The 26,706-nt window shown below is 45.4% G+C and overlaps 1 protein-coding gene across 2 annotated transcripts in view; it reads right to left on the bottom strand.

Moving 5' to 3' along the window:
• The window catches only part of LOC125716779 (leucine-rich repeat transmembrane neuronal protein 4), a 105,418-nt gene extending 86,829 nt beyond the window's left edge, over positions 1-18,589 (bottom strand). For both annotated transcript variants that reach the window (XR_007384404.1, XM_048989522.1), the window contains exons 1-2: positions 17,870-18,589; positions 6,979-8,522 (exon numbers count right to left, since the gene is read on the bottom strand). Coding sequence is in view for 1 of the 2 variants with exons in the window: in XM_048989522.1 (XP_048845479.1) it covers positions 6,979-8,522; positions 17,870-17,873 (1,548 nt within the window). In the remaining variant the exon portion in view is untranslated. The remainder of the gene's footprint in view (positions 1-6,978; positions 8,523-17,869) is intronic.
• Between the last annotated feature and the right edge of the window lie 8,117 nt (positions 18,590-26,706).

Genomic DNA, 26,706 nt, shown 5'->3' with positions numbered 1-26,706 from the left:
CATACCTGATGAAGCACTTAAGTAACGACGGAGGAATCTGTGCTGTGTTTTGAACTTCTTCTTCACAGATTAAAAAGCACCCAGTCCTTCAAACAAAGGATTAACAGACACTGAGATCTCAGACTCAACTTCCTGCTTCCAAGTAATGCGCTTAACATTAGAGCAAAAGAAACAATGTGTTTAGTATACCTCGAGACGCTTTCCTGGGTGTTGCGCTCTTGCTTCTCAGCCTGTGTTATCACCCGATAATCTTTCCCATGTGACAGCTGTCACATGTTGCGTGCTGGAGGGGCACAGATACTGTGGTAAATTCAGAGAGATCATCGCTTTACAGAGGCCCCTGAATCACTATCTGAAGGGGGCGATAAAGGAACAACGCCCCACCAATTTTAATATCTATAGAGATGAGTCGTTAGTGTCTCCATGAACATGGGGAGGGACACTTCAATGCAGCTCTGGCTATCATTAGGAGAGGGGGGGTATGCCATTATTGGACTGTAACCAGGGCTGGAAACCCACCCTGACGGAGGCACCACAGGGGCACCTGCAGCGTCCACCTCCCTCACGCACAAAGCCTGCAGGTTCTCTGCCTGTCTGCTGCTAACTCTGGTCTCACCTTTTCCTTGCAGGCCATTTTCTATCATGCTGCCTTGGCAAGGCTCCACATGCCCGCTGTTCCTGGGGATGGTGAGACTATGCCACCTCCCCCGGAGAGGAGAGAGGACCCCGAAAACCAACCGCACCGCACACTGAAGCAGTCTCAGCCCTACCTGCGCAGGCTTTGCCAGGCATTTCAGCGGTGATGCTGGTAACATTCTCCTGTGAAGGTTACTCCCCAAAATGCTGTTTGCTCAGCATCCCAAAGAGTTCAGCTGGGTGACGGAGGCCCAAAAGCACCAGGACGGACAGAGCAAACGGGCCACATCATTCATGCAGTCGGCAGTTTTGTCAGGTTCATGTCACATGAGGCTGAGTGACCCTGTGTAGGAACATCAGGCAGACGCTCACCTTGTTTGCAGGGTCATTCACTCACAGGCCAGCGAAGAATTATCCCAGGCGCTTCAATTGGTTCATGCTGGGGCACTTCATGTCCGGCTGCTATGGCTATAACTCCACCTGCTGTTAAGCGGTGTGGGCCAACATCACTGAGGTGGAGCATAAACACCAGGGCGCAGTCATAACTCCACCTGCGGTCACCTTAGCAGGACGACATCACTAAGGATCAGTGTAAACTCCAGGGCGTAGTCATAACTCCATCTACAGTCACCTTGACAGGATGACATCACTAAGGTGGAGCTTAAACACCAGGGTGTAGCCATAACATGGTCCACGACTGTGGTCCTTATTCCTTCAGGAACGTGCCTCTGATCTTGGCCTCTTCTACCTCTTCTTCTATTTTGCCTCCCTGCCCTTCCACCATGCAGCCTTACTTCACTCCCTCTTACCGACTGATGACTCTGTTCATTTCCTTGTTGATCCTCCATTGTCAAATTGTAACACTGTGTTGTTCTTTGTCAATATATGCTTGCCAACTGAAGATTCATGAGATGCACCTCTAAGGTATTTTAGAGAGCTGGTTGATCATTGGTCGATCTAACGCTTCAAACATTCCCCTCTATTGGTGAACGTCAAGAGCAATTCATTAATTCAGGACACATTTATAAAAAAAACGAAAAAGAAATCATAAAAGAGTTGAATAGAGAATATGCTATGACAACTAATTAAACCATTTTGCATGTACCGACTTATACAATGAACTAATGCCTAGATGTTTGGGGGGGGGGGGGGGGGGGGGGGGTAAGACTATTCAACAGGTTCAAATCTCTGCCAGGGTTCCATGTGTGTGGAGTTTGCATGTTCTCCCCATGTCGTCGTGGGGTTTCCTCCAGGTTATCCGGTGTCCCCCCCCACCCACAGTCCAAATGCATGCTGAAGCCAATTCGACTTGGGAAATTGCCCAAAGGTGTGCGTGTGAGAGTGTCTGTGATGGGTTGGCGCCCCATTCTGGGCACCACCCTGCGTCGTGCCCTTAGCCTCTGGGATAGGCTCCGGACCCCCTGCAACCCTGCACAGGATAAGCCGTTTCAGAAAATGGATGGAAGGACTATTGAACAGAATACCGGTATAATACATTTTGACCAACATTGATAATGTAGGAATCAGTAAATGCATTTGTAGTTTGACCAAAAGAATGAGACTTTGCATTTCTGATGTGCACAAGTGATGTGGAGGTAATATAAGTAGTTATCCATCCTGTCATGCCCGGCTCATCTGATCCTCGTGTGTGCCACACCCCCTGATTATCCACATGTGCTTCCCCAATCGTACCCAGCTGTACCTTGTTATTTCGCCTTGTCTTGTCTATATCAGTCCACGTCTTGCCCTGCCGTTTGTCCGTCATTGATGTTAGATGTTAGTACCATTAATCTGTCCTGCCCGTAGCCGTCTTCCCCTTAATAAATCCCCATTTTCTCCGACTTTCGCCCGCCTGCCTCTTCCTTGCTTGCCTCCTGCCCGCCTGTCTGCCCGTCGCTGCCCACAAACTCTGACACATCCATTGTCCAAACCGCTTATCCTTCTGGGTCGCGGGGGGTCCGGAGTCTATCCCGGAAGCAATGGGCACGAGGCAGGGAACAACCCAGGGTGGGGGGCCAGCCCATCGCAGGGCTATAAGTAGTTATGAGAATTTTAATTCTGATCTAAATTAAGTAATGGAGAAAAACTACAATGTTGCAGAAGTGGTGATGACATTTTGTTTACCCAAATCTTTTTAATTTATGTATCTTTGTAGATGGTCCTTGTGCTAAAAAGCAGCCATAAACACTTGCAGTGACGCAGTGACACCAGGTGATGTGCGAGCAATTAAGCAGAGATTTACTGCCCTTTATGATGTGTGTCCCTCCGTAAACAGATCCCACGCGGCCCACAATGCCTTGCCGCAAAAGTGGCCCCCTGTCAGATCCCGCCCCCCCACCGCGGCTGTCCTGGCTTCCCTCTCTGGCAGTCCAGCTAAGCTCCGTGTGCGCGATTGGCTCACGTCGAGGTGTCATCTTGATACACGTGTGTTTTTTCTTCACTTTGGTTTCTCCCCCCGCGGTTTTCATAAAGTATTAATTGACGATTAAACCGATCCCCCCCCCCCGTGCAATTAATCCTGTTTGAGCCTGCTAACCAGATTGCCACCGAGCTTCCCACCATGGTACACCCCCCCCCCCCCCCCCCCCCCCCGAAGCGAGGCCGTCTGACACCACCGGTGGCGCCGTCGGTCCTCCTCACCCGTAAGCTACAGCCTCCAGCCACTCGCCACCTTGGCTCTCTTCCCCCGACCGTATTATTATCGGAGGGGACTGGGATCAAATGAAGGTGACTGCAGGGTAGACGGTAAGAGGGCTGGTCTCTGGCTGCCCTGCAAGCCAGTGATGACAGGTGCAGATGGGCAGCGGTTGGCCGAGGGTGAAAGACCTCAGCAAACTGCCAGAATACTATACAAGCATGTGTGCTTTGCATATGTGGTTCCCATTATGTAATGCGCTATATTATAGCCAACCGTATTCCTTAGTGCTCATCCTGTCCTGTGCTTGGAGCCTTTCCCAGGAAAGACAGAGCACGGCGCATGAGATACCCTGGCTGACTCCCACACACTCTCAAGGTAACCTGGAGATACCAATCCCTAGATTGAGGCAGGAAACTGGCACACCCAGGGGAAGCCCGTGTGACCACCGGAGATGGTTCAAACCCAACGTGCTCCAAGGCGGAGGTGGGGCAGTAACCCCCTGACTCGGAGGTGCACGTGGTGAGCTGCAAGCCGGCATGCCACCCTTCTGCTAATCGCGTGCTTGTAGTCCCCTCTGCACTCTGACTTGATGTTTGCGTTAATGAAAACGAACAACGTACAACCAGGAATCAAATGCTGTTTTCTGCCCGCACAGCAGAATGTTTCATCCATTTAAATGACACCTTAGGGAGGACAGGCATCAACATCTGGCTTAACATCTTAAATGATCTTTTCTTATGCATTTTAAAACAGCCCTAAACATCACAGAAGGGCAAAGAGGCTGCTGGTGAATGATATGCCAGAGATTGTCATGACAAATCTATTATTATGATTATTGTTGTTGCTATTTTTGTTATTATTAATGTTTTTATTGTTGCTGTTATTAATCATCATCATCATTTGCAGAATTCTGAAGAATTTGGACCAAGGGCATGTTCACAAAAATGTTTTCTTCCCATTCAAGTATCTCATTGCATATTAATAGAGTAAAATACCTTCCCTTTTCCCTACGAAAAAACTGAGGCTGTCTGAAATGATCCATAAAGCACAGGGATCTCATCTGACTATCCGAACATAATAATAATTTTTAAAAAAAGGTGCTTCTGTAATTATGCACGTCTAAGCGATGGAAAGGGGGGGCCAACGGCACAGCCGGCTGACATTTTAAAAGGAAATGGAAAACAGTGAGGGCAATTATGGGGCTGGATTAGCAAAGGCAGGAAGGTATTATGGGTGGGTCTAAATGAGAACTGGCAGGACAATGATTCCTGTAGATAGATAGACAGACAGAAAGACAGACAGATAGATAGACAGACAGACAGACAGAAAGACAGACAGACAGACAGAAAGACAGATAGATAGATAGACAGACAGACAGACAGAAAGACAGACAGACAGAAAGACAGACAGACAGATAGAAAGACAGACAGACAGACAGACAGAAAGACAGACAGATAGATAGATAGATAGACAGACAGACAGACAGACAGACAGAAAGACAGACAGACAGAAAGACAGACAGAAAGACAGACAGACAGACAGAAAGACAGACAGATGAGTGTGAAGATTTTTTTAATTTATTGTAACAAAAATACAGAAAATACTGCAGAGACTCCATTTTCAAAAAGACATTGTCACAACTGACAGCGAAGACCAGGGGTTTCCCAATGAGTGGGGAATCTCAGCAGCCTTCCTCAGTAGCTCCTGCCGTCTGCATATCGCATCCAAACTCAGAACGGGCTTATTTAGGGATAGCTGGCAATACGGACAGAGGCACGGGCGCACACAAGCCAACACAGATCCCCAGTGAGGCACAGAGAGCTGCACCATGCGTCATTCACATTGCAGGGGCAAAGATGCAGCCAGAGCGAGGGAACGAGAAAATGACTGGAGGAGGAATGAGGCTGATAGACAAGGCAAGACAAATAGAATGATAGGATCCCATTACGGGCTACTTATTGCTGCCTTTCAGCGATTGAAAAGAGGCCCCCCATTTCCTCCCCAGTGATGAAAATCCTATATTGGTAATCTACCCCCTCATTAAGTGGGCATCAGACAGCGCAGGCCTGGCAGATGGAGGCACAGGGCGAAGCCGGCCGGATTAGCAGTCGAGAGGCACAGACACTCACGGGAACAGACGATAGTCGAGCATACTGGAGCCCCAGACAGCAGCCCCCCCCCAGCCCCTGGGGGCGCCCGGGGAGCCTGGGGATGTCTACACGGCATGGGGAGTCACCATAACGGCAGCCAACGGTGTCACATGCAGCCCTCCCCCAGCACCCAGTGTGCTACAATCCTTTTTATCTTTCCCTTTAAATCCCCCTCTTCCTTCCGGAATGCAATAAAAAATCCGCCAGTATCTGCATCGGTAATTGACCGCGCTCTTGGGTAGTGAAGCGCGTGCACAGACACCGATAATAAAACGGCATAATTACACGACGTCGGCGAAGTCCAGCAGAAACCACAGCCTTCAGACGCCGCCGTAAATCACGACCGCGCCTTCGTGGCAGATCCACGTCGCCGCTTTGCAAGAATGTCGTGCAAAACATGCGGGAAATCATTAAGAAATTAGACCGACGCAGACTTACAAAGAAGCTGGAACATTCGGCGCAGTACAGACAGGCCACACGAAAGACATTACACTGCAAGCAGGAAAGAATACAGCGAAAGACAGGAGGCACACAGACCGGGGAAGCACATTGGCGCAGGGAGTCAGAGCGGGGACCTGACAGGAGGGCCCGGCATTCGTGTCACACGCTCCTTCAGTCTAATGTCACCATAGGAAGAGTAAGGTTGATGGGCACCTGAGGAAAGCCTGTGAGAGCTGCTTACATATGATCACAAGATCTGCCTCTTATGACAGAGCCTGTCCTCGTAACTTGCACACTGCATTTTCCCCAGCAAGACAGACATCAAGGCCGTACCACATCTGAGCTCAGCGATTGAAAATGACGCACAGAAACAGAAAATGGCGCAGGAACAAATGCAGGCGAGGAAAAAAAACAAAGCAAACCCTTTAACTGATTAAGTCAAAGGCATTCCGGAATTCGTTCAAATGCACAGGTTTATAAATGGATTAAGTCGTCATTGGAGGGAATTACAGATCTTGGTACAGTGCAAGTATCAATTGGCGGTTCGCAATCCCAGAATGTTAAACACGTTAATTTGGGAGCACTTACAGCAAATGACTCAGATGGTAAGAAGATATAAAGCCAGGTGTTATAATTAACAAACAGCTTCAGCTGAGCCTTGTTTTCCAGTGATTTCACCATGGCCTGTGCCAGTGTCAATGTCAAACCCATGCAGGATTTGGAGTGATTCACTGCACTGTAACTTGATGTGGCACATACATTTCTGTGGCTAAGCAGTGGGTTATTTTTAAGACAGTGAAACCATTCTTTAGGCTAATACGGTGACACGCTGTGAAGCAATTGATGCTTTTTAATGAATTATAGATTACTATTTGCCACGGCTGACTGGGCAAGAAAAGAACCTGTAAAGCCCAAGAAAGTATGAGTCAAGCTACGATGCAACGCAATCCATTTTTTCCTGCCCCACACACACAAGCAGCAGGGAAAGGGGTGGGATGAGGGGGGGGGGCGCGCATCTTTTTTTCCTTGAAAAACGAAAAAAAAAAAACTCCAGAAGATTTACCTCTCGTTCCCCGCAGCGGAAATGGATTTTAGGAGGGTGGCGAATCATACCTCGCATTCGCGGGAGCCCGAGATGGTGTAGGTGACCGGGCTTGACCCATTGACCAGCACGTCCATGGTCTCAGAGTTTGTGGGCTTGTAGTCCACATAGTACTCCTGCAGCGGCGAGCTGAGGGTGCGCTCGGTCTCACGGGCCTTTTTCCGCCGCTTGCGGCCCAGCGAGTTCTCCTGCAGCTGCTTCACGCTGCCCGGGTACCGCTTCCACGACACGTAGATGACCAGCAGGATCATGGCCACCGACAGGAAGAGCGCCACACTGCCAGCGATGATCTTATGGAAGGACACGTGTTCGAATTCCTGCTCCGGCATGGCGGAGAGATCGCCCGTGGGAGACGGGCTGGCCTGGTTACCCCGGGACAGGTCCTCCGTCACTTTGGACAAGGTGGGGATGGGTAACCTCTTGGGTTTAGATGGGCTGCTGGACAGAGTGGACGGCGTCTGGGCGGGTGGGGCCGGTGTGGCTCTGCAAAGGCTGTACGCTTCCACGGCATCCATCACCTTCTCCCCCTGGACCTCCTTAGGTCCAGCGCAGATCATGGTCGTCTCCTTGTTTCCTTTGAAGTTCCTAAGCCAGGCCACTAGGGGGCAGATGCTGGAACTGCATTCCCACACATTGCCCGCTAGACTGATGGTAGTCAGTGAGATCCAGGCAGCCACTGCCTCTTGGGACACATTGCTGAGCTTGTTGGAGTCTAAGTTGAGGGTCTGGAGGTTGGGCAGGCACTGGTAGATATGTGAGTCCACCACCTGGAGGTCATTTCCAGAGAGGTCCAGCTTCTGCAGGGAGGTCCACGTCCACGTGAGGCCCTGGCTGATGGACCGGATGCGGTTCCATTGCAGGTAGAGCGCCCGCAGGTTGTTAAGACGTGGAAAGTGGGAAAAGTTGATCTTGGAGAACTGGTTGTGTTCCAGGTGCAGCTCGGTCAGCTTAAGCAGTCCCGCAAAGGCGTTACGCGTGAGACTTCGCAGGCGGTTGTAGCCCAAGTCCAGGAACTCCAGGTTGCGGCAGTCCTGGAAGAGCCTCATGGGGATGCTCTTCAGAGAGTTGGAGCGAATGTGCAGACTCAGCAGTTTGCGCAGGCCCTGGAACTGGCCCGGCTGCAGGGCCTGCAGCTTGTTATAGGACAGGTCCAGGTTGCGAAGGTTGGGCACAGCGTGGAAGGTGTCATTGTGAAGGTGTGAGATCTTGTTGGAGCTCAGGATGAGCTCCTTCAGCCGCCGCACGCCCTGGAAGGCCCGGCCATCCACGGTGCTGATGTAGTTGTGGTCCAGGTAGAGCCAGACCAGCTGGCCGAGGCTGGCGAACTGGCCGGCCCGGAGGCTCGCCAGGCTATTGTAGCGGAGCGACAGCCCCTGGCAGCCCGTGGACAAGTTCTGTGGCACGTCGCGGAAAGCGCTGGACTCACAATAGACGATTTTACCGTCGCAGCGGCAACTCCGGGGACAAGGCCGCTCGCGGAGGCTGCTTGGGGAGGCCAGGATCCAGGCATGGAGCAGGAGAGGCACCACCAGCCACTGGCTTCGCACCAGAGACCCTGCGGACACAGACAGAAGGGGCATGTGACCCGAAATTAGTCAACTGAGATCCCCGACGGGGTCCTGATGCTGTACGCTTGGGCAACCTCAACTGATCCTGCGACATAACCCAGCTGTATAAATGGGCAGAATTATTCTGGCGGGACAGAGAGAGAGAGACGTGTCTCAGTCATTGTCGTCTCGGATCATTTGGCAGAACACCGACCAAACACCGATACAGATATATATTTATGTTTATGTAGTGTATGACAGTTAGCTTCAATTTGTAATTCACCTTCTCTCCCTCTGTTCATATCGATGGTGTTGAAGTTCATTTTTACACCTTCTGAAGCTCATATGTCATTCAAAGAAAAAGAGAGAGGGGCATATATTTGTGTGTGTGTGTGTGTGTGTGTGTGTGTGTGTTTCCATACCATGTCTGCATATGTAGGTGTGTCTATTTAAACTTCATACTTCATCAAGAAAAGGAATGAAGCAGATAATTTGGCTGAGTCACTAATACAATTTCCCTATTAAAACAGGAAATTAGGTCTATGATGTAACGCGTGCTAAGAGACACAAAAGAAAGAAAAAGTATGAAAAGCTTTCCTGCATCATCTAGAACCACATATAAAAGCCCGATATTGTGTATGCGAGAGTAAAACTCTTTCAGTGAAAAACTGGCTGGTCAATTGTTGCCATCGATACCTCCAGTCACTAGCTAATGAATATTAATCAACAGAGTTCAAACGTACATTGACAGCTTTGCTAAAAAGTGATTTGTAGATTGATTTTCATCCTTCAACTTACGTTTCGTCTAAAATTTCTACTTTAAATCACAATTTAGAAAGAGATCAACCCATCAAAGGTGGAATGAGTTGGACTGAAGATTTTAAACCTGACTGACATTAGCAGGAAATCTCCCTCAGCCTGGAAGGTGAGATATTTCCATCGTTACTCGCTCCCCATTTATACACTCATTCCCACATTTCTTTAAATAGTTTGTTGCCTTTTGCAAAATTAACATAATTAACGTGATATAACCAAAACTGCCTCTGCCTCTCTGTCCCAGGACACATGATGCAATGACATCTGGCAAGTTAACAAAAAAACAGAATATCACACAATCACTAGGAAACAGAAGCTAAAACATCACAGCAAGGCAATGATCACATGCTTGCTGATTTTACCCATAATTCTAGCAGGATTTCAAAATGGCTGTATCTAATGCATTGTCGATGTGAATATTGTTTTAAATTCCTGCTGTAATTCAGAAAGTGAACCACCCAAATTCTTTAAAGCTATATCATACACTATGTGTACAACACAGTTCGCTGCAAATGGAGATTCTGTTTGATCTGAACAAAGTTCAACCAAATCCTTTAATGGCAGGGGTGCTGGACCATGAATGAGTTGATACATCAAACATATGCTTACAAAGTGAACACAGGCATCAAAGGTCAGAATGTTCTATTTAATTATAATTATATTACTGTGATGATATTCAAATGACTGGATTTTCACATTGATCCCAACCTGTTTAATCCCACTTGAGGCCAACTAGCATAGATGGAGCTCACAGATATCAGATAATAGTGTCTACTGGTGACCAAAACCAATAACAAATTTAGCAAATTTCTAAGGATTCTCTTGTGTTACTCTTCTCAAATGCAAGCTGAGATTAATACATCTTGCTGGTGCTTGAAGTGAGACATATCTCACTGTCACATTCTGACATTCTGGCCCATAGCTGATGTTAAAACTAGTGCAACCTGCGGGCCTGCCTTACCGCGCAGCAGAGTGGCAGTGCCAGCTGCATGCATTTGTGTTTGTACATCTGGACAATCATCATTCACACGTGCAGCGCTGCTACGACAGAACCCCTGGGGTCCTACTTCTGCATACTGCAGCACTTCTTATATTCATCTACACTATCAGGGACAAACAGTCTGATGGCAAATCCACACCATTTTTAAGTAGAATGCAGAATATTAGCTCTGGAGCACAATCTTCTTCTTATGACGACAATAACAAGGCTAACGCTACAGTGAATTCTGTTGGAGATTTTGATCAAAATGCAATTTTACTGCAGACATAGGATGGTCAAATAAGCCATGTCAGAGGGGGAGACTACGAGCTGTTTCAAGTTTTACAAACTACTTCAGGTATCCTGTGCTTGGCTAATTAGTTCAATTCTTCTTGCGCTTTGACCGGTTTGTTTCCTTGATTAAAAGACTCATGCAGCTGTTTTATGTTAACATTAGTGACGCACGCATCATTATAGATTATAGGACGATTATAGCATCATTATAGGGGACTGACCAATCAGCACACAGCACAAACTCAGCACCAAAGTGAAATCCAGGTCTTTTTAATTGAAATGGTAGTTTATGAACCCTGTTATAGCTCATATGCCCCCCACATGGATTAGGTGGTCACCCTATGCAGACATGATGTTTATAAACTATATAGTTTTTTTCCCCTAATCAAAGCATTTTGTCACAAACACAAGCGAGTCTGGCCACGGAGGCATTTATCCATATACAGACAGGTGGACAACCCCTGCTCTTACACACATTCCATCATGTCTTCAGTGTTAAACCTATAGTGTAAAGTGGGCACAGTCAGCAATTACTTAAAGAGTGTGATGGCATAATGTGTTAACAGCCTTCAGTCTGGCTGGCCATTCATCAGTCACGTCTCTGGATGGAGGAGTATGTATACATTCATAAAAATAACAGACTTCCCTCAAGGGAAACAATTATGCAATAAAGAAAGACGGTAATAATGTGAAATGCACTAATGTGTTGATGCATTCACTTCTAAGCGGCACCGAACCCCCTGAGGCCAGGAAGACCGGCATGACTCATGACCTGCCAGTGTTCCTTCTAAGTTTTCACTTAAAGACGATGCAAGGAACTAGTGTGACGCTTGAGATAGTGTTTTTTTCTGTCAGGAAAGCCCATTGAAAATGGGCCACGCTTTTGCACTAGGCCTCACGGACATGCAGACGCGAGCATAGCACATGGGTTCTCCTCAGAAGCCTGCCTCTGCAGAGACCAAGGTTATAACTCCTAATGGCTTTTAGAAGTCTAACGGGTGGGATGTTGGCGTAATGGGTCAATCTGCCTCCATAAAGTCATGTTCCTTTTTTGGTAAGTGCTGCCATTTTGTCACTGTAATGGCTGCACATTGTGAATCCAGGCCTAACGTGAGCATTATGAGAAAAAGAAAAAAAGAGAAAAATAGTCTGTCAGCTACTTCCTTACAATATGCATTGTTTTCATATGCAACTATTCAGAAACCGGTTCTTTGTGCCTGGCTTAAATCCGGCTTCTAAGCGCAGATGTCTTCATTATCCAGTAGTGCCTAATGGAACGCCATTATTTTTCACCAATAAGGTAACTAGCCCTGCATGTTCTCCCACGACAGGGATGAAAAGGCCATTGTGCATTTCTGCACACCAGCTAAAAACCGCAGTCAGCACGTTTAAGTGGTTAGAATAGTTCTGGACCTGCTCACAGGGAACCAATCATATCGTGTTACTAAATGGACACTGAATATGAATGGGGGTCATAAAAAAGATCTTCAGAGCAAAGGCTTCCTGTTAAGGTTCATGTGATGTGATGCGTTCTGTTTGTACACCTTTTTTCAACCTGTCAGCTCCGAAACTCGGAGATAATTTATCATACAGTAAAGCAGTTCTTTCAACTCTCTATTAGAATTGTTTTCCACACATACAGTTGGCAACAATTATCATTTACAGCTGTGGAAAAAAATTAAGCGACAACAACCAAATTTTTAGTTTTAGTCATTTCTCAATTTATGGGGATGCTTCTGCATAAAATACACATTTTTTGTAAACTCTGACCTGCCACTTCCCTGCTTCTCATTGATGAAGGGCTTCTTCCTTGCTATATGGGACTTCAGTCCTGCTTCTATGAGCCTGTTATGAATTGTCCTAGCAGTGCACTTCACAGCACTTGATATGTCCCATTCTTTTTGAAGGTCACTTGATATCACCCTCCCATTCACGAGGCACTGTTGGATACGTTGATAGTCATCTCTGGCATCAGGAAGTCACATCTGCCCTCTACCTGGCTATCCTATATGTCTACCCTTAAAATACTTCTGGCAATAGAAGAAGGTTATGCCTGGTAGGTACTGGCAGGTGTACCTAATAAAATGGCCATTGAGCACATTATATTATAATAAATTCATTCACCGACGATGTAAAAGTTGAGTACGCTGATGGTGATACACAAATAACCATTCCCAGTGTGCTGCTTAGCCCAGAAATGAACATAATGACATTACCTTTAAAAGTCACCTTTCTCCATATTATCACTAACCGTGCTTCAGTGTCCCTCCAACCTGCCTGCCTGGTGCGGTGCTAGGTGACGACATCCCTATCTGTGGACAGAGCAGCAGTCACTCGGCGAGAGTGATAAGTGCTCCATTTAGCGTTCGCTCTGGCTTTGGCAGAGTGGATCTGAGGCTGGTCGGCGTGACGGGGACCACGTGACCATCTTCTCTGACACAGCGATGCCGGCGCACGGCGACTCCATGTTACTCCGCTTGAAGGACCCAACCTTTCCGCTTCAGCGTCACCTCTCAAATGAGGAAGGGTCTTGAAGATCCTTTAATAATGCGTGATAATGACGCCACACAACTTACACAGCAACGGAACACTCATGAGTGAGACCTTAATGTGCCCATTCGACAACAAAGCGTTGATTCTCAAAGTACACACAGGTCACTTCTCCCTACATCCCATTGTCATTTCCATAGGAACAAGTTTAATTTCCCTTGACAGCAAAATCATTTGTTGCATAAGCGGCAGAAGAGGTAAAAACAGATATATTTTGTGCTTGTACCTTTCCCGCCCCCCAGCAGGCTCTCAATCTTCGACAGCGTTATCTTTTCTGACACCTCCTCCGCTTCCGAAGACGTGAAAGCTTAGTCATTCAGTAAGGGACACATCATCTGCCTAACAGCATCTAAGCATCATATAGCTATTTAAAAGGGGAGGGGGGAAAAAATACAAATGTTTTTAAACATTTATGTCTGTTTTAACGGCCATACAGGATTGCAGTGTCTCCAAGTGATGCAGTGAAGTTAAAGTGCTGGAGCCTTATTAAACGAATCAGTCATAATCAAACGAATGAATTCTTATTTTTGGCTGCGTTCGGGATGCGGTGAACGTGCACGCCGGATTTAAAAGGCCAGATTGTTTCTAAGGTGTTTTAACGCACGATGTGAGGCTTTGATAGGGGCAGCAATAGAAATACATGAGGTCATTGAAGACTAGACTGTATCTCTCATATAGTAGAGGCGTTGAGGACCTCACCACGCGTCTGGATTCTGCGCCAACAAAGGGATTCAAAAGGCTTCAAAGAAAAACTTAAAGTTTTATCAGACAACTACAGCTACAGTACAAAGGAGCTGCTCTATATGTCAAGATAAAATATCTAGTCACCGCCGATATATATCAATGCTTAAAATAAATGCTCAGATGTAGACATAGAAATAGACACAACAGCTAGAGACAGGTCGCCACAAGGGACCAAAATTACGCCCGGCTTGGGTTCAGGATCTCGCAGGTTGACTAGACAGCGAGCGAGGTGAAAGGTCTTCACACTGCCGTCCTCTACAGCGTCTTTACGAAGAGAGGCTGGCCTCGGGCGTGCTTATTAACGCGTGGAAACATCAAGGAACTCCACAGAATAATAACTTCCCATGCGGACCATTGTGCTCAGGGTCCTCAGTCCCTGTGGTGTGTTTTATCTATAGCCTGAAGTTGCGTCTGGTTGTTTGTACACATGGGGAAAAAATAATAAATCTGTTCTCAGTTCAGCTGCAAATGTTGTTTTGAATCACTAGTTTGGTGCGAGGAAAACTGGGCAACCTTCTCCATACAGTTAGTGGAAAGATGATAAAAAAATATATTTCGCAAAATACAGCAACTTTATCCTAATTTCAGCAATCTGGTTAATTAATGATTCCATACGAACTGTATAATTCATTCTCACATGATTCTTATCTTCTAGTCTTGTAATCTTTACTCGGTTCCTCTTTGCATCTTGAGTCATCTTCCTTTTGTGCATTATGCAGATTCTCCTTTTCATGGGGAGCTTGTGATTCTCTGTTTAATGGAACAAAATCATTGCCCACTGCCTCTCGTCCACCTTTCTTTGAGGCTGGTTTGAGTGTTCCATTCGGCTAATTTAACCTTAACCAGTCTGCAGAGCCCGTGGCTACTTTGTCTCCCTCTGAATCTGCCCACGTCATGCTGACGATATCGGATGATGGTGTAGCTGCTAAGGATCTCTCACGCGCCTTTGGGGGGGGGGGGGGGGTACGCCGCTGGGTTACTAGAACGCAGGTTCAAATCCAGGCAGTATCCAAACCATGTAAAAATCTTGAGGTATTCAGCCCCCGTGGGAACACACATGACACAGCTACCCGATGTTGCCTCAGAGATTCCTATTCTGCCCCTCGGCCCTGAAACCCGTCCACCCCTCCACCGCCCCCCCCCCCCCCCCCCAGACCATGTCATTGTTGTACTGCTCCTTATCAGTGGTCCCCCAGTGGTGAAAACAGCATTCACATCGCATTATTCATTTTGCAGATTTATCTGAAGCCAGTGTCCAGACCAACAAAGCGAGCCATCGAGATACTACAGCAAAACAGTCCATCAACATTTGCAGTATCCGGGGAGTATTTACTCAGGTTACTGATACTCCAGGGTATCATTGCAAATTGTAATCATCATACTGCCACAACGTTGCTCTTTCACTTAAAGCCATTGCCAACTGAAGGCCTGTTGTATCCACATACTGCTTTACTGATCATTCCAAGTGATTTCATTTGCATTTCATTCACTTAAAAGCAGAAGTAACTGACTGCTTCCGAATCTTGCTCACGCATCCAGCGGTCACTGTCCTCCTTTACTTGTAATCTGAATCGTTTTCATCAGGAAGATGCTTTCTGCATGAATTAGTAAATGAATTCATAAATAAACGCCGCCATGAGGGCTTTTACTTTTTTAATCCTGCGATTTTATGGCTACGAAAAGGCCTGTGGTGATTGCATTTAACGACCCCAAACGGCACAGTGCTTGCGGGAAAAAAACTAACCACCTAAAGTCAGCCATCCAAACCCAGTGTCACTTTATATTAAAAAAAAAAGAACACAGGCCATTATTATATCTAAAGCAAACGAACGTTTAATTTAAATTGGATATAAATGTTATTCCAGTTTATCTGAGTCATTTTCAGGACTAGGGAAAATGATGAGTTGTTTTAAATTTTACAGCCTCTGAGACGCGATTTTGAGGCGACTGGGAACCACCGGCAGCGAAGTTGGGGAAAAGGGGGACTGGGAGGAGAACATTGGCGCTGCGATCTGCCGCAGAGACGTCGCAGGCGAGCGGGGCTTTCGCTTCTCCGCGGCTGCGCTCCTGTTTTGCCTCATTTACTGTATACCTGTTTAAACTGAACGCCTCCGCTCACTGCTCACTTGTCATTTTGCGTTGGCAAAAACACGAACCCCGTTATACTGCCGCAGAGCCGCTGGCGATATTCATTATATCGGAGGCTTAAAGCCAGGGGCTCCGCCAGTCCTTAGCAAACGCCTTCGAAGACAGCCGCAGTTCGTAAAATGAGTTAATTGTTTGTTAATAATCCTACGTCTACCCCGGGAGATATACAGTTCGAAAAACGAGCAAGTGCCGAACTATTGGCTTCGGGCCATATATAAATAACGTATAATAATCATAATTCGCACCTTAACAGACTGCAGAATTGAGCATTATATCTTGATACAAGTGCAAAGTAATTATAGGAAAGCACGTTTAGATGTAGCAGAAACACACAATAATAATAATAATAATAATAATAAGCTTTAAGCCATGCACTATAAGAAACCTATATTATTTTAACTATGGAGCCCCTTATAATTGATTTACGAATAGGTGGGAAAGGTAATGGGGGGCAGTTCAGTTCTTCACAAAATCTGTGTTTTCTACTAATATAATTACCCCGAATACATTATCACAGAGTTAGTTAAACAGGGCTATATCTCTTAATAATTTAACGAAGACTGTGCCGATAGATCACACACGGGAGTTATTAATGACCATAGTTGGTATGGAGACTATTGGCCATCTGTGTACCCGAGAGAATTACGACGTTGTTGGTCGGGATCGCCGTAGGCGTATAGAGACCGGGGGCTACGGCGGAAAGCGCCTGTCTCTATAAACACACTGATCATCTAAAACGACGGGGAGGCTGAAACATCTGGCCGCATCAGGTCAACAGCCAAAGCGAATACAGCGTGTTCGGTCTCCGAGGCCCCCAGCATAATGCAACGTGGGGACATGTGATGCGCAGTTTGTTGCAAAGGTATTAATCAAACCCTGCAGATTTACCCAACTGCTGAAGTGACAGCAAAATGCCTACTGACGTTTCATAAACAGAAAGAGAACATTAAGCGATATTACAATATATATATATATATATATATATATATATATATATATATATATATATATATATATATATATATATATATAAAAAACTGGCGAAGTGAACGATAGCAAACATTTCGTACCCCGCAAATAAAACACGACACGTTCAATTTAAAGGTTCATCAATGCTCGAACCTGTTGAACAGTAAATTAAGTATTTATTAATTATGTATGCATTAGGAATTAACAGCCGCTGAGCTTATTAGATATAATTAAACGGCGTCACGCATGATAAAGTTGTAGAGCTTCTCACGTTCCCCTTAATTACGGTTTCATACTCAGTCGATAGGCATTTTTAGATATCTTGAAATAAACCAGACAGCGAGATAAGACTTCAGCATAGGTGAATCATTCATTCTTAAAACTGCATATCTAGCGTCTCTTAATCAAACACCAGGATCGTGCAAGCGAGCCGCATCTGAAAATAAATAGATGCAGATGTTTCTTGGCATTTTCAGCATCAACGCTGCGCTGCAGTCGATCTTCTACCCATTTTACACACAAGCAAAGGAAGGAAAGGAAAGTATGTAAACCATATCAGTTTCGTCGTGTCATGAAAATATACACGTTACAAAAAAAATAAAAATCAGTGCTATGCTCGTTTAAGACCCGGTCGTCGTAACAACAAGTTCATTGTTTTAGCGGAGGGATGTAAAACCCAAATCCTGGCATTAGTTCCTTTGGCATGCCACCACAGAGACTTTTTCCACCCCCCCTCAATGAACACAATACGAAACAAAACAGCGATGCCCTCGATTGCAGGGTCTACCGTTAAAGCAAAGCGCCAGTGTACGGGAAATCAATTGACTTGTGCTTAGAAAATGGTAGTTCACATACCCATCACCGCGTATCTATCAGCGGCCGTCCTCGGGTTTAGAGGCAACTGGCGCTTGACGCTCCAGCCTGCATGACACTCGGACGGCTTCCCCTTCGCATCCGCCGGCTTCGCAAGGCGCACCTGCCCGCCGCACGCTCTCCGGCTCGCTTCTCAGGACGGGGAAAAACCTCACACCGCCTTTCAATCCTGCAGTCCATCCATGTCGCACATTTGGGTGCCCCGGTGCAAGCTAGTCAAAAAAAAGCTTCCCCAGAACCTGAGCGCATTAGTCTGGGAAAAAAAAGAATTATTATATTGATCTTGTCCGTATGCGTCGGAGCAGTTATGGTACAATGCACGGGCAATAATCCCAAACCCGTATTAATTAAATCCTGTTTTTTTAAATTAATAAAGAAAACTTTAGGGCAACCATGTCACGCATCTTTATTGGGTTTTATCCATAAACCGTGTCATAGTCCGCGAGCAACCTTTCCCGAAAGATGAAGATAATTTAACATGAAATAATATTTTAGAAACTCCGTTGCAGAAGGAAAAAAAGGCTAACTGTTCCAAATGCTTAAGTGGACCGTGTTGCGGGTTTCCCAAGACTTCGTATTCCAATGATCAGGCGAGAAAACGATGCGTGAGGGGATGTGCCTGCGGAGCATCGAAACATTTTTTTCTCCAAACTGTCCAGAAAGATTAAATGCGGTTTCGACTCTTTATTTCCTGCCTCCGTCTCCACAGTCCCAAACAGGATAGAGGTAGAGTGGGCGGTTGAGTTGCGTGCTACTACTGTAGCAATATCACGGCTGTCTGTCAAGGCGACGCGGCGACTAGAGGCATGATTCCGGTTGCCCTCTTCTGGCGAGAAGCGAACCCCAGCAGCAAACAGCAATGTCGACCCCCACGCTGCCCTCTCCGATTACTGTACAAACGCCATTCAGTGCTCATCAGGACGCGATCAAACAAAACTGAGGGTTGTTAGATTAATTAGGACATATGTCAAGTTTATTGAAAAGTTTAGCATAAAAAAACGGACGCCGAGAAACTCGATCGTCACACTACTGAGATGTATTTTTACTTTAGGTTCGGCAACAGTACCCGTGATATGCAATATATTCATCTGCTATATTCTCCCTACATATTGATATCTTAACTCGTTCTTTAGTAAATATTGCGTATAGCGTGCATTTAGAGAGTGGATTATGGTTTCTTAAACATCTTTGAAACAATATACATTTACTATTCCGGTCTTGCCATCTCTAGATGCCGAAAGAACAGCACTGCTCAGCCGAAGCGCTATTAAACGTTTAGCTTCTGCTCATAACCTCTGCGCCGCCGCGTGCCTGGAAAGGAGAGGTCCCGCGTGCCCCCTTGCCATTCTTTGCAATTTACATCTAATTATGGAGAATTAGCTCAACTCTCAAGGAAGTCAGCGGCGCTCCTTCCTAGGTGCAGTGAAGCAATCTGGCCGAACACCAACTCGCCCCGTCCCGCAGAGTGCACTGTAATTACATTTTTATCAGAATAGTTGCAATTTGGTGGAAACAAAGGCCAAGATAAACAGAATCTGTCGCTATGTTTATTTGAGATTTATTAAACTTGAGACGTTGAGGGGATGTACTGCCTTTTGTTTGATTTTAGCGGCTTACTGGACGCGTTACACCATGAAGGGCTGGTGACACGCCTAGTCTTGACCCGTTTAATGAAGCGGTTCAGGTTAACACCTTGGCCCAAGCACCCGGACCTTATGGAATGAAGCCACCGCAAATATGTTTGGTTGGAATACATACTGAGGTATTGAAAAAGAAAGAAAAAAAAAAAGTAAAATGTGTGAAAAATCCCAACAAACATGCAAACAGACGGATCTCTTGGTGGAAGGTTGTGCTGCAGATATCAGTCAAAATAGGACAGAAGATGCAGCCTTGACCAGGATAGGCTGAGTTTCGTAGCCTCAGGACATGTGATGATCCGCCATGAAGATGGAAATTGCACATGCTACCCCCAGCCTGCTTCTGTTGCTCCGCCTCCCATTATCCTGCATGTAATAAGGGGACATACTTTGGAAATGGCCCATTCCCTCATGATGATTAATGTTGAATAGTTCCCTTTAGATATGTAAGAATTTGTCTGCTGAATAAGAAAGTGTCCTTTCAGGTTATAGTTCATCTTCAGCCGCTGGGGCGTTTTTACACGCTTACCAATACAGTGTTGTTTTTCCTTAGATTCTAGCAGAACAATTTCATCTTTCTCTCTTTCAGATTATTTATGAAGAATAACTTTAGCCACAAATACTGTATGTAGCATCTGGATTATTAAATACACATAGCAATTGCTTCGCTGTACACTATGCTATACTGTACTGTACCATACTATGGTATACTACAATGTTCTATACTATACTGTACTATATGATACTATACCATGCATAAGGATGATTAATGGGGAAAAAAACAGGTTGCTTCCTTTGTACATCGTATGGCAACGATTGTAGCAAAACTCAACAAAGAAGCGTGCCCTCATATTTTTTTCGGTAGTCAAGGAAACGGTTGTGTTGCAGCCCCAAATACCAGTATACCGTTTTTGTGAGCCATCTGAAGAGCTGGGGAACAGGTCAGGATGAGAGAGTTATGGACTCACCTGCAGCTTATTTAGATTTGCTGGGGTTCAGTCTGCCTCTTGTCATCTGTTGAAGAGTTTGTCTGAGCAAACACAGGTTGTGTAGCGCGATCGCATAATGGGGACAATGCCATTGCACTTCTGTCTCCTGCAGCTCTTGATCACCCGTCTAATTACAGGTAATGGACACTTAAACTCATATCTCTAATGCAATAGAGCTGGCTTGTGGCAGTGAAAGATATACAACCTATCAGGCCATTAAAGACAGTACATATAGCTGGAGTGATAACGGGAGGGTAATGTTATGTTAAAAAAAACAAAACACAATTGCTAAAAGGAGTTATATTTGCGTCCATTTATTTACATAACACTGTTATTCAGAGAAACTTGCACCACCTGTGTGCTTTGCAGAGAGTTTACAGTTTTGTGCACTTCTGGAACTAGATATATTGTGCAAATGTTTATTTTATTTGTTTTTTTTTAGTTAAAGGAGCTGTCCTTCGTGGCACACTGAGGACTTAATCCGTGTCACAAAGCCATGTGACAAGCTAAACACAGAGAGCAATATGTTTACGGGCAGAAGCCCATCTAGGTAAAGTGGTTGACAGCACAAAATATCATTCGCAGAGCAAATTACTACTTGTTCAAGCAATGGAGCACAGGACACAGGGCATTCACGTTGTTGTGTTGTGTTGTGTTGGGTTGGGCTGTGTTGTGTCACATTATACGTGATATTAGGCGTGACCAGAATGTTCAGTGTCTTCAGCTGTGAAGCGTAGCTTGGTTTCTTGAGATACGGGGGAAGGTACAAATGCGGACGACGTCTTAAAAGGGAGACTGAGCTGTCCGGCGCGCATGTCGATAAGAAGCGAATCGCACCGTCCGGTTGCTTTGAGGCACTTCCCAGCAGCAAGCGGGTTTTAGTGAAGAAAGCGACACGCGCTGGGCCTGAGATAAGAGCTTGTGGAAAGGAGGGGCGGGTTTGTTGGTGTTCGACTCAGAGTCACGTGTTTCACCCGCACTTTCACCACCATGACCTGCGAGAGGGAATGGCTGATCATTGCAGTTTGCATAAAATTTCCTGTGAAGACCCGTGTCACAATAACAAAGACGTCTGCTCAGAGATTTGGCTCAGAAGAAAGAAAAAAGAGTCCCGCACTAGTGACCAAAATTGTAGAAACTCTTCCAATTTTTAGAGATTGCAGAACTTTATTCAACTCTTGCTCCAGTTTAATCGCCCAAAGTATGATCATTTTAACGTTTTCTGATTGTTCATGTACTCATTTTTAAAGCATTATGCCAAAAATGCTAGATGTTTCCAGAATTTTGGCCACTAGTGTAGTTCTAACGTTGCGGGGAAGACAAGGAACCTTCATCAACTCGTTTCCCTGCTCTATTAATGCAGTGCAGCCGGCGGCCAGCCCCAGGAAGAGTAGGCCAACAGCCTGGGGATACCCTGGGCAGAGAGGCAGCCTATTGCAGGGCTCACACTCACGCACTCATGCATGCACATTCACACACAATGGGAAATTTAGAGACACCAATCTTCCATGCTTTTGGTCTGCGGGGACAAACCATTCAAAATCGGAAAACACAGAACCTCAATCCTGTAACCCTAGAGGTGCTCACTGGTAGCATTTTAAGGCTACAGCACTACCACTCGAGCCACTACCCTTCTCGGGAACCAACATGTTATCGAATTGTATGGTGATTTAAAAAGGGATGAAACTTGTGGGAGATTTGGAATAATGGCATTGGTTGGCGTGGTAACGCTTGCAATATGCTACTCATTTTTGAGGGGCTCATTACTTTACAACTGCTGCCTTTATACAATAGAGAAGTGCTCAGAATGACCCAAGTGAGGGTGTTAAGGTGGTTTTGCTAGTTAAAATATATCTTGTATAAAAATGTAAGCGGCCCCACCCACAAGAACAACACAGGGCAGCAGGCAGTAACATGGTCTGGGTTTTTGATCTTGCAGCTGTAATGTTTCTGCTTCAAATATCGACAGAGGATCTTCTATTATGCTTTTAATAAAAGCAGTAAATGAAATGTATTTGAAAAAGAAGAAATAGGCAAAAAAGCTTTAGAACTATCTGCTAAGCAACCAAACAATTTAACTGAATCTAATTTCATTAAGGTATGAAGGAAGACAGAATCTCATTTGGATTCATAAAGGCTGCTTTCTGTTTAGTATTTCTACTAAGACAGACAATCTCTGTATAAATGTGCGAACTATAGAACCGCTTTAGCGGCAAAAGTTCAATGGCTTCTGCCTCTGCAGGCACAGCCGCTGTTCAGCATCTACATTACTGTTATCCAGAGACCTTTATCTCAAAGTAATGAGTGAAGTACACTTTTCCACCCAGCTATGCTGCAAGATATTTTATTGAAACAATTTAAGGGAGTATTGTTTTCCCGCTCTTATCAAAGATGGATGGATGGATGGGTGGATGGATGGATAGATGGATGGATGGCTGGATGGATAGATGGATGATGGGTGGATGGATAGATGGATGGATGGGTGGATGGATAGATGGATGGGTGGATGGATAGATGGATGAATGGATGGATGGGTGGATGGATAGATGGATGGATGGGTGGATGGATATATGGATGGATAAATGGATGGGATTTTACTTAAGATTTTACCTGGACATGGACTTTGGGTTGGGAAGATGTTAAGGTGCATGGACACTAGGGATAGAATTTAAAATAAGAGCCCCCAACCCGTACCCAACCATGAGGGGGAACCTTTATGTGTGAAGTACGTAGAATGTTCCGGAGTTTCTGAAATGAGCAGGGGTGCGAGATGGTCACAGGTGTCCGTGTTCAGTACCTGTTGGCAGGTCCTTTCGTCTGTCCCTCCTGACAGCGAAACAATGAGGCACCATTCGTCTTCCACAGCAGAAAGAAAACTCTATTTGACTTGTGGCACTAAATCACAGCTTTCTGTTCTCCTCCAAACACAACAACAATTCACCCCCCCCCCCCCCCCCCCGCCAACACACACACCCGCCCTGAACTCCCATGACACTCAGCCTTAAATGCGGGCCCCATATATTTCCTGCTGTCAGCTTCGCTGCTGAGTGTAAAACAGAAGCTAAGTTCAGTTGTGGCTTTTAGGCACCGTTATTTTGAAAGTGCAGGATTTCAGACTGACAGACACAGAACTCTTCAGCGACTGCATGCGCCCTCTGTACGCAAAGCGCGCGAGATATTCATCTAAAAGTGCCGTACACTGACGCTAAGATTAACTCATCGGTGTAAAACCTCCCCCATTAGTTGTGTACTGTATAAATACTCAACTAACTCTATGAGCTCTTTGGGTGGAATTTGGTTTGCTGACATGTGGAACTAAAATCCAGCCGCTTCCAGCAAGAGGGCAGACTAGGTAGTTGCCTCGGGCCCCTGAATTTCCAACCTTGTGGAGGAAGGCAGTGATCATCGGTTTTCTTGGTAATGGGGCTTTGCCCACGTAAAGATTTGCTGAAGGCCCCAGAAAAGGTAGGCCATCCCTGTAACTAACGATGTCTAAACCAGCATTAATTCAGTGATGACTAACCATTGTAGGGTTAAATGGTGATATTCTTTCTGACATACTCTTCCCATACTCACCTACTCCTGTCTAGACATTGATATGTTAATCGGCTACGATTACTACACTTATGTAAGAAATAATTGATTACGGCACTTCCCAAATGTTTCCCAGAGAATTTTACTTGACAGAAACATTGGGAAAGATATGTAATTATAATAATGATTAATTAAAAAAAAAAACAGGAATTTATATAATTTGGCAAATTATTTCCCCATTTTGCAATTATCCCTTAGCTCTGAGTCTAGATAAGTATAATTAAGCTTATTTCACACAGATGTCAGAGAAAATAAATGCCAGGACACTTCCTGCACTGATCAATATTAATATAACAGCTTGTTATTGATCTGGAGGCTGCTTGGAAGAAAAGCACATAGTACTTTGTATCTCCAGGGCACCGTCCAGGATGGCCACAACCATGAAAGGCCACAGGGCAGATGAAGTGTGAAGGTTTTGCTCACAGTGTAGGATCACCACGGCTTGTCGTGTAACCCTCGTCTGACAGATCCTCTAGTGTTTCCAATCACAGGCTAAGGGGTCACAAGTTCACCAAGGGGTCGGAAAGGTTCATCATATCCCTCAGACGTATGGCTGGACTGCTGCGAGTGTGTCAATTTGCTTTTTGATAATTAAATCAAATTAATCAATGATGGAGTTGGTTTCTGCTGGAGGTAGCAGGTTTACTTAGTCAGCAGGGACGATGACAGACACTAGGTCAAAGACATTATGTCTGCGTTGGCCTCTCTGTCTTTACACGAGCAGACAAAAATAACCACAGTCACAACTGTGCAGACATCTGTTGGCAGAGGACAATTCACAGATGGTAGCCACTTTCCGAGCAATGTAATTTCGATGGGTGTGTATGGTACCCGCAAGCACTCTGTGGGGGTGGGGTGGGGGGGGTGGCAAGGATGTAGCTTTTAAGGAGGGATGGGTGGGTATAAAGCTTGTAATGATTTTCTGTTCCCCCCTCCCGATTTAATTATGCAAAATAAGGAATGCTGGACATTTCACAAGCTGAGTTACACATGGATGGTTTTGATGAATTCAGCAAAAAAACGTCAAGAGTGACAGACAGTGGCCTAACGTGACTGAGATATTGTGTATCTCTTTCCAAATATAAATGTGTTTATTTCTCTTTACATAATTTACAGACTGAATGATATAGGGGTTTGGTCATACTTTTGGTTACACAACAATATTATACTTAATGTCTTCATTGCCAAAATAAAGTCAAAATTCAAACACAGATTGTGAAATTCTCCCATAACACATAGAAATGACATTACAACGAAGAATCTCAGATCGATTTCTCCCCTTAATCAGGTTTGTTAAATCACTGTGTTTTTAAGGTATTTTGTAACAGCAGGCATGTCTCTTTTTATTCACGGGGTTATTTTTAGTTGTAAAGTAGCTTCCAAACTCGTGGCATTTTAAGCTTTTTTTTTTTTTTTTTAATCGTGTTTTTTTAGCTGAGAACATTTATGATCCTGGTGATCATACTGTAGCTCTCCGGAGTTTGTAAATGGATGACATTTCAGAGCCAAGATTCTCAATACTCACATATGACTACTGATACTGTGTTCAGAGACAGGGGGGGGGGGGGGGGGGGACCTTACGAGCTTAATGAAAAGCGGGCCACCTAAATGATGAGGGAGACTGGCATGCAATCGACAGGGGACTGCGAGCACTGGAAAGAAAAAGCTGCCATAAATTAAAACAAAACAGCAAAATCAGGCTAGAACCAAGCAATTATAAATGCTGTTAACAGGCAGCGCGCCCAGCTCTGTATGCACGCTGTGGTGGATTTGCGAATATGTGTGTGTGTGAGGGCTTCATGCTGTGTGTGTCTGTATTCCGTCTGTGTGAAGAGTAACGATCATGGGTGGGAATCTAAAGAGGTGGACTAGTTCTGTGCCAGACTGACCACCCGGTTGATTTTTCATTAAAATGCATATGAAGCGGCACGACCATTTTGAAGGGTGTCAAAGGTGCCATGTTTGTTTGTTAGCCTGTCACAGAGTGTTTCTCAATATGCGTACTTGACTGTACCTGTGTTCTCATGTACCTGCTTTACATCACCTTCCATTGCCAAAGACTAGTTCCAATACTAAGAACAAGTAGAAGTACAGAGGAAGGTAGAAGTTCCTGGATTGTGGTCTTGCTCCACCCCAAATATCAAGGATACATCAGCTGCATCCTCATCAAACCAGACCAATCCCATGATTCATTGTGCCCCAAGTCCGTTCTTGGGAGGCAAATCAACAAGACTGGTCTAAATGATAATAATCACTTTATTAATCCCTGTGGGGGAAATTGTCTTTTACGCCTCCCTCAACTTGCTCTTTGTAGAGTAAACTGTCCACGAAGGACTTCCACCCGCCCAGGGAACAGGGGGTTAAGGGCATATAGGCTTAGCCCCCTGAGCCACAAACTGCCAGAAGCGCAAGTGAAATCGTTGTATTCTTGGTGTTGAGAAGTACCAACTTGGAAGACGTCCACCCCACCATCGGGACATCGGCATGACATATACCAAGAATACAAGCCACGCAGGGTGCTATATGCTAGATGATGTAGAAGCATCTTTCAATTGACACCCAAAAAGATTTCTTGGTAATACAATAAAAGATCACATGG

The sequence above is a fragment of the Brienomyrus brachyistius genome, chromosome 2, assembly GCF_023856365.1.
Source record: "Brienomyrus brachyistius isolate T26 chromosome 2, BBRACH_0.4, whole genome shotgun sequence".
Lineage (NCBI taxonomy): Eukaryota > Metazoa > Chordata > Actinopteri > Osteoglossiformes > Mormyridae > Brienomyrus > Brienomyrus brachyistius.
The sequence above is the reverse complement of the archived record's forward strand: the minus strand, read 5'-3'. Positions and strand labels throughout refer to the sequence as shown.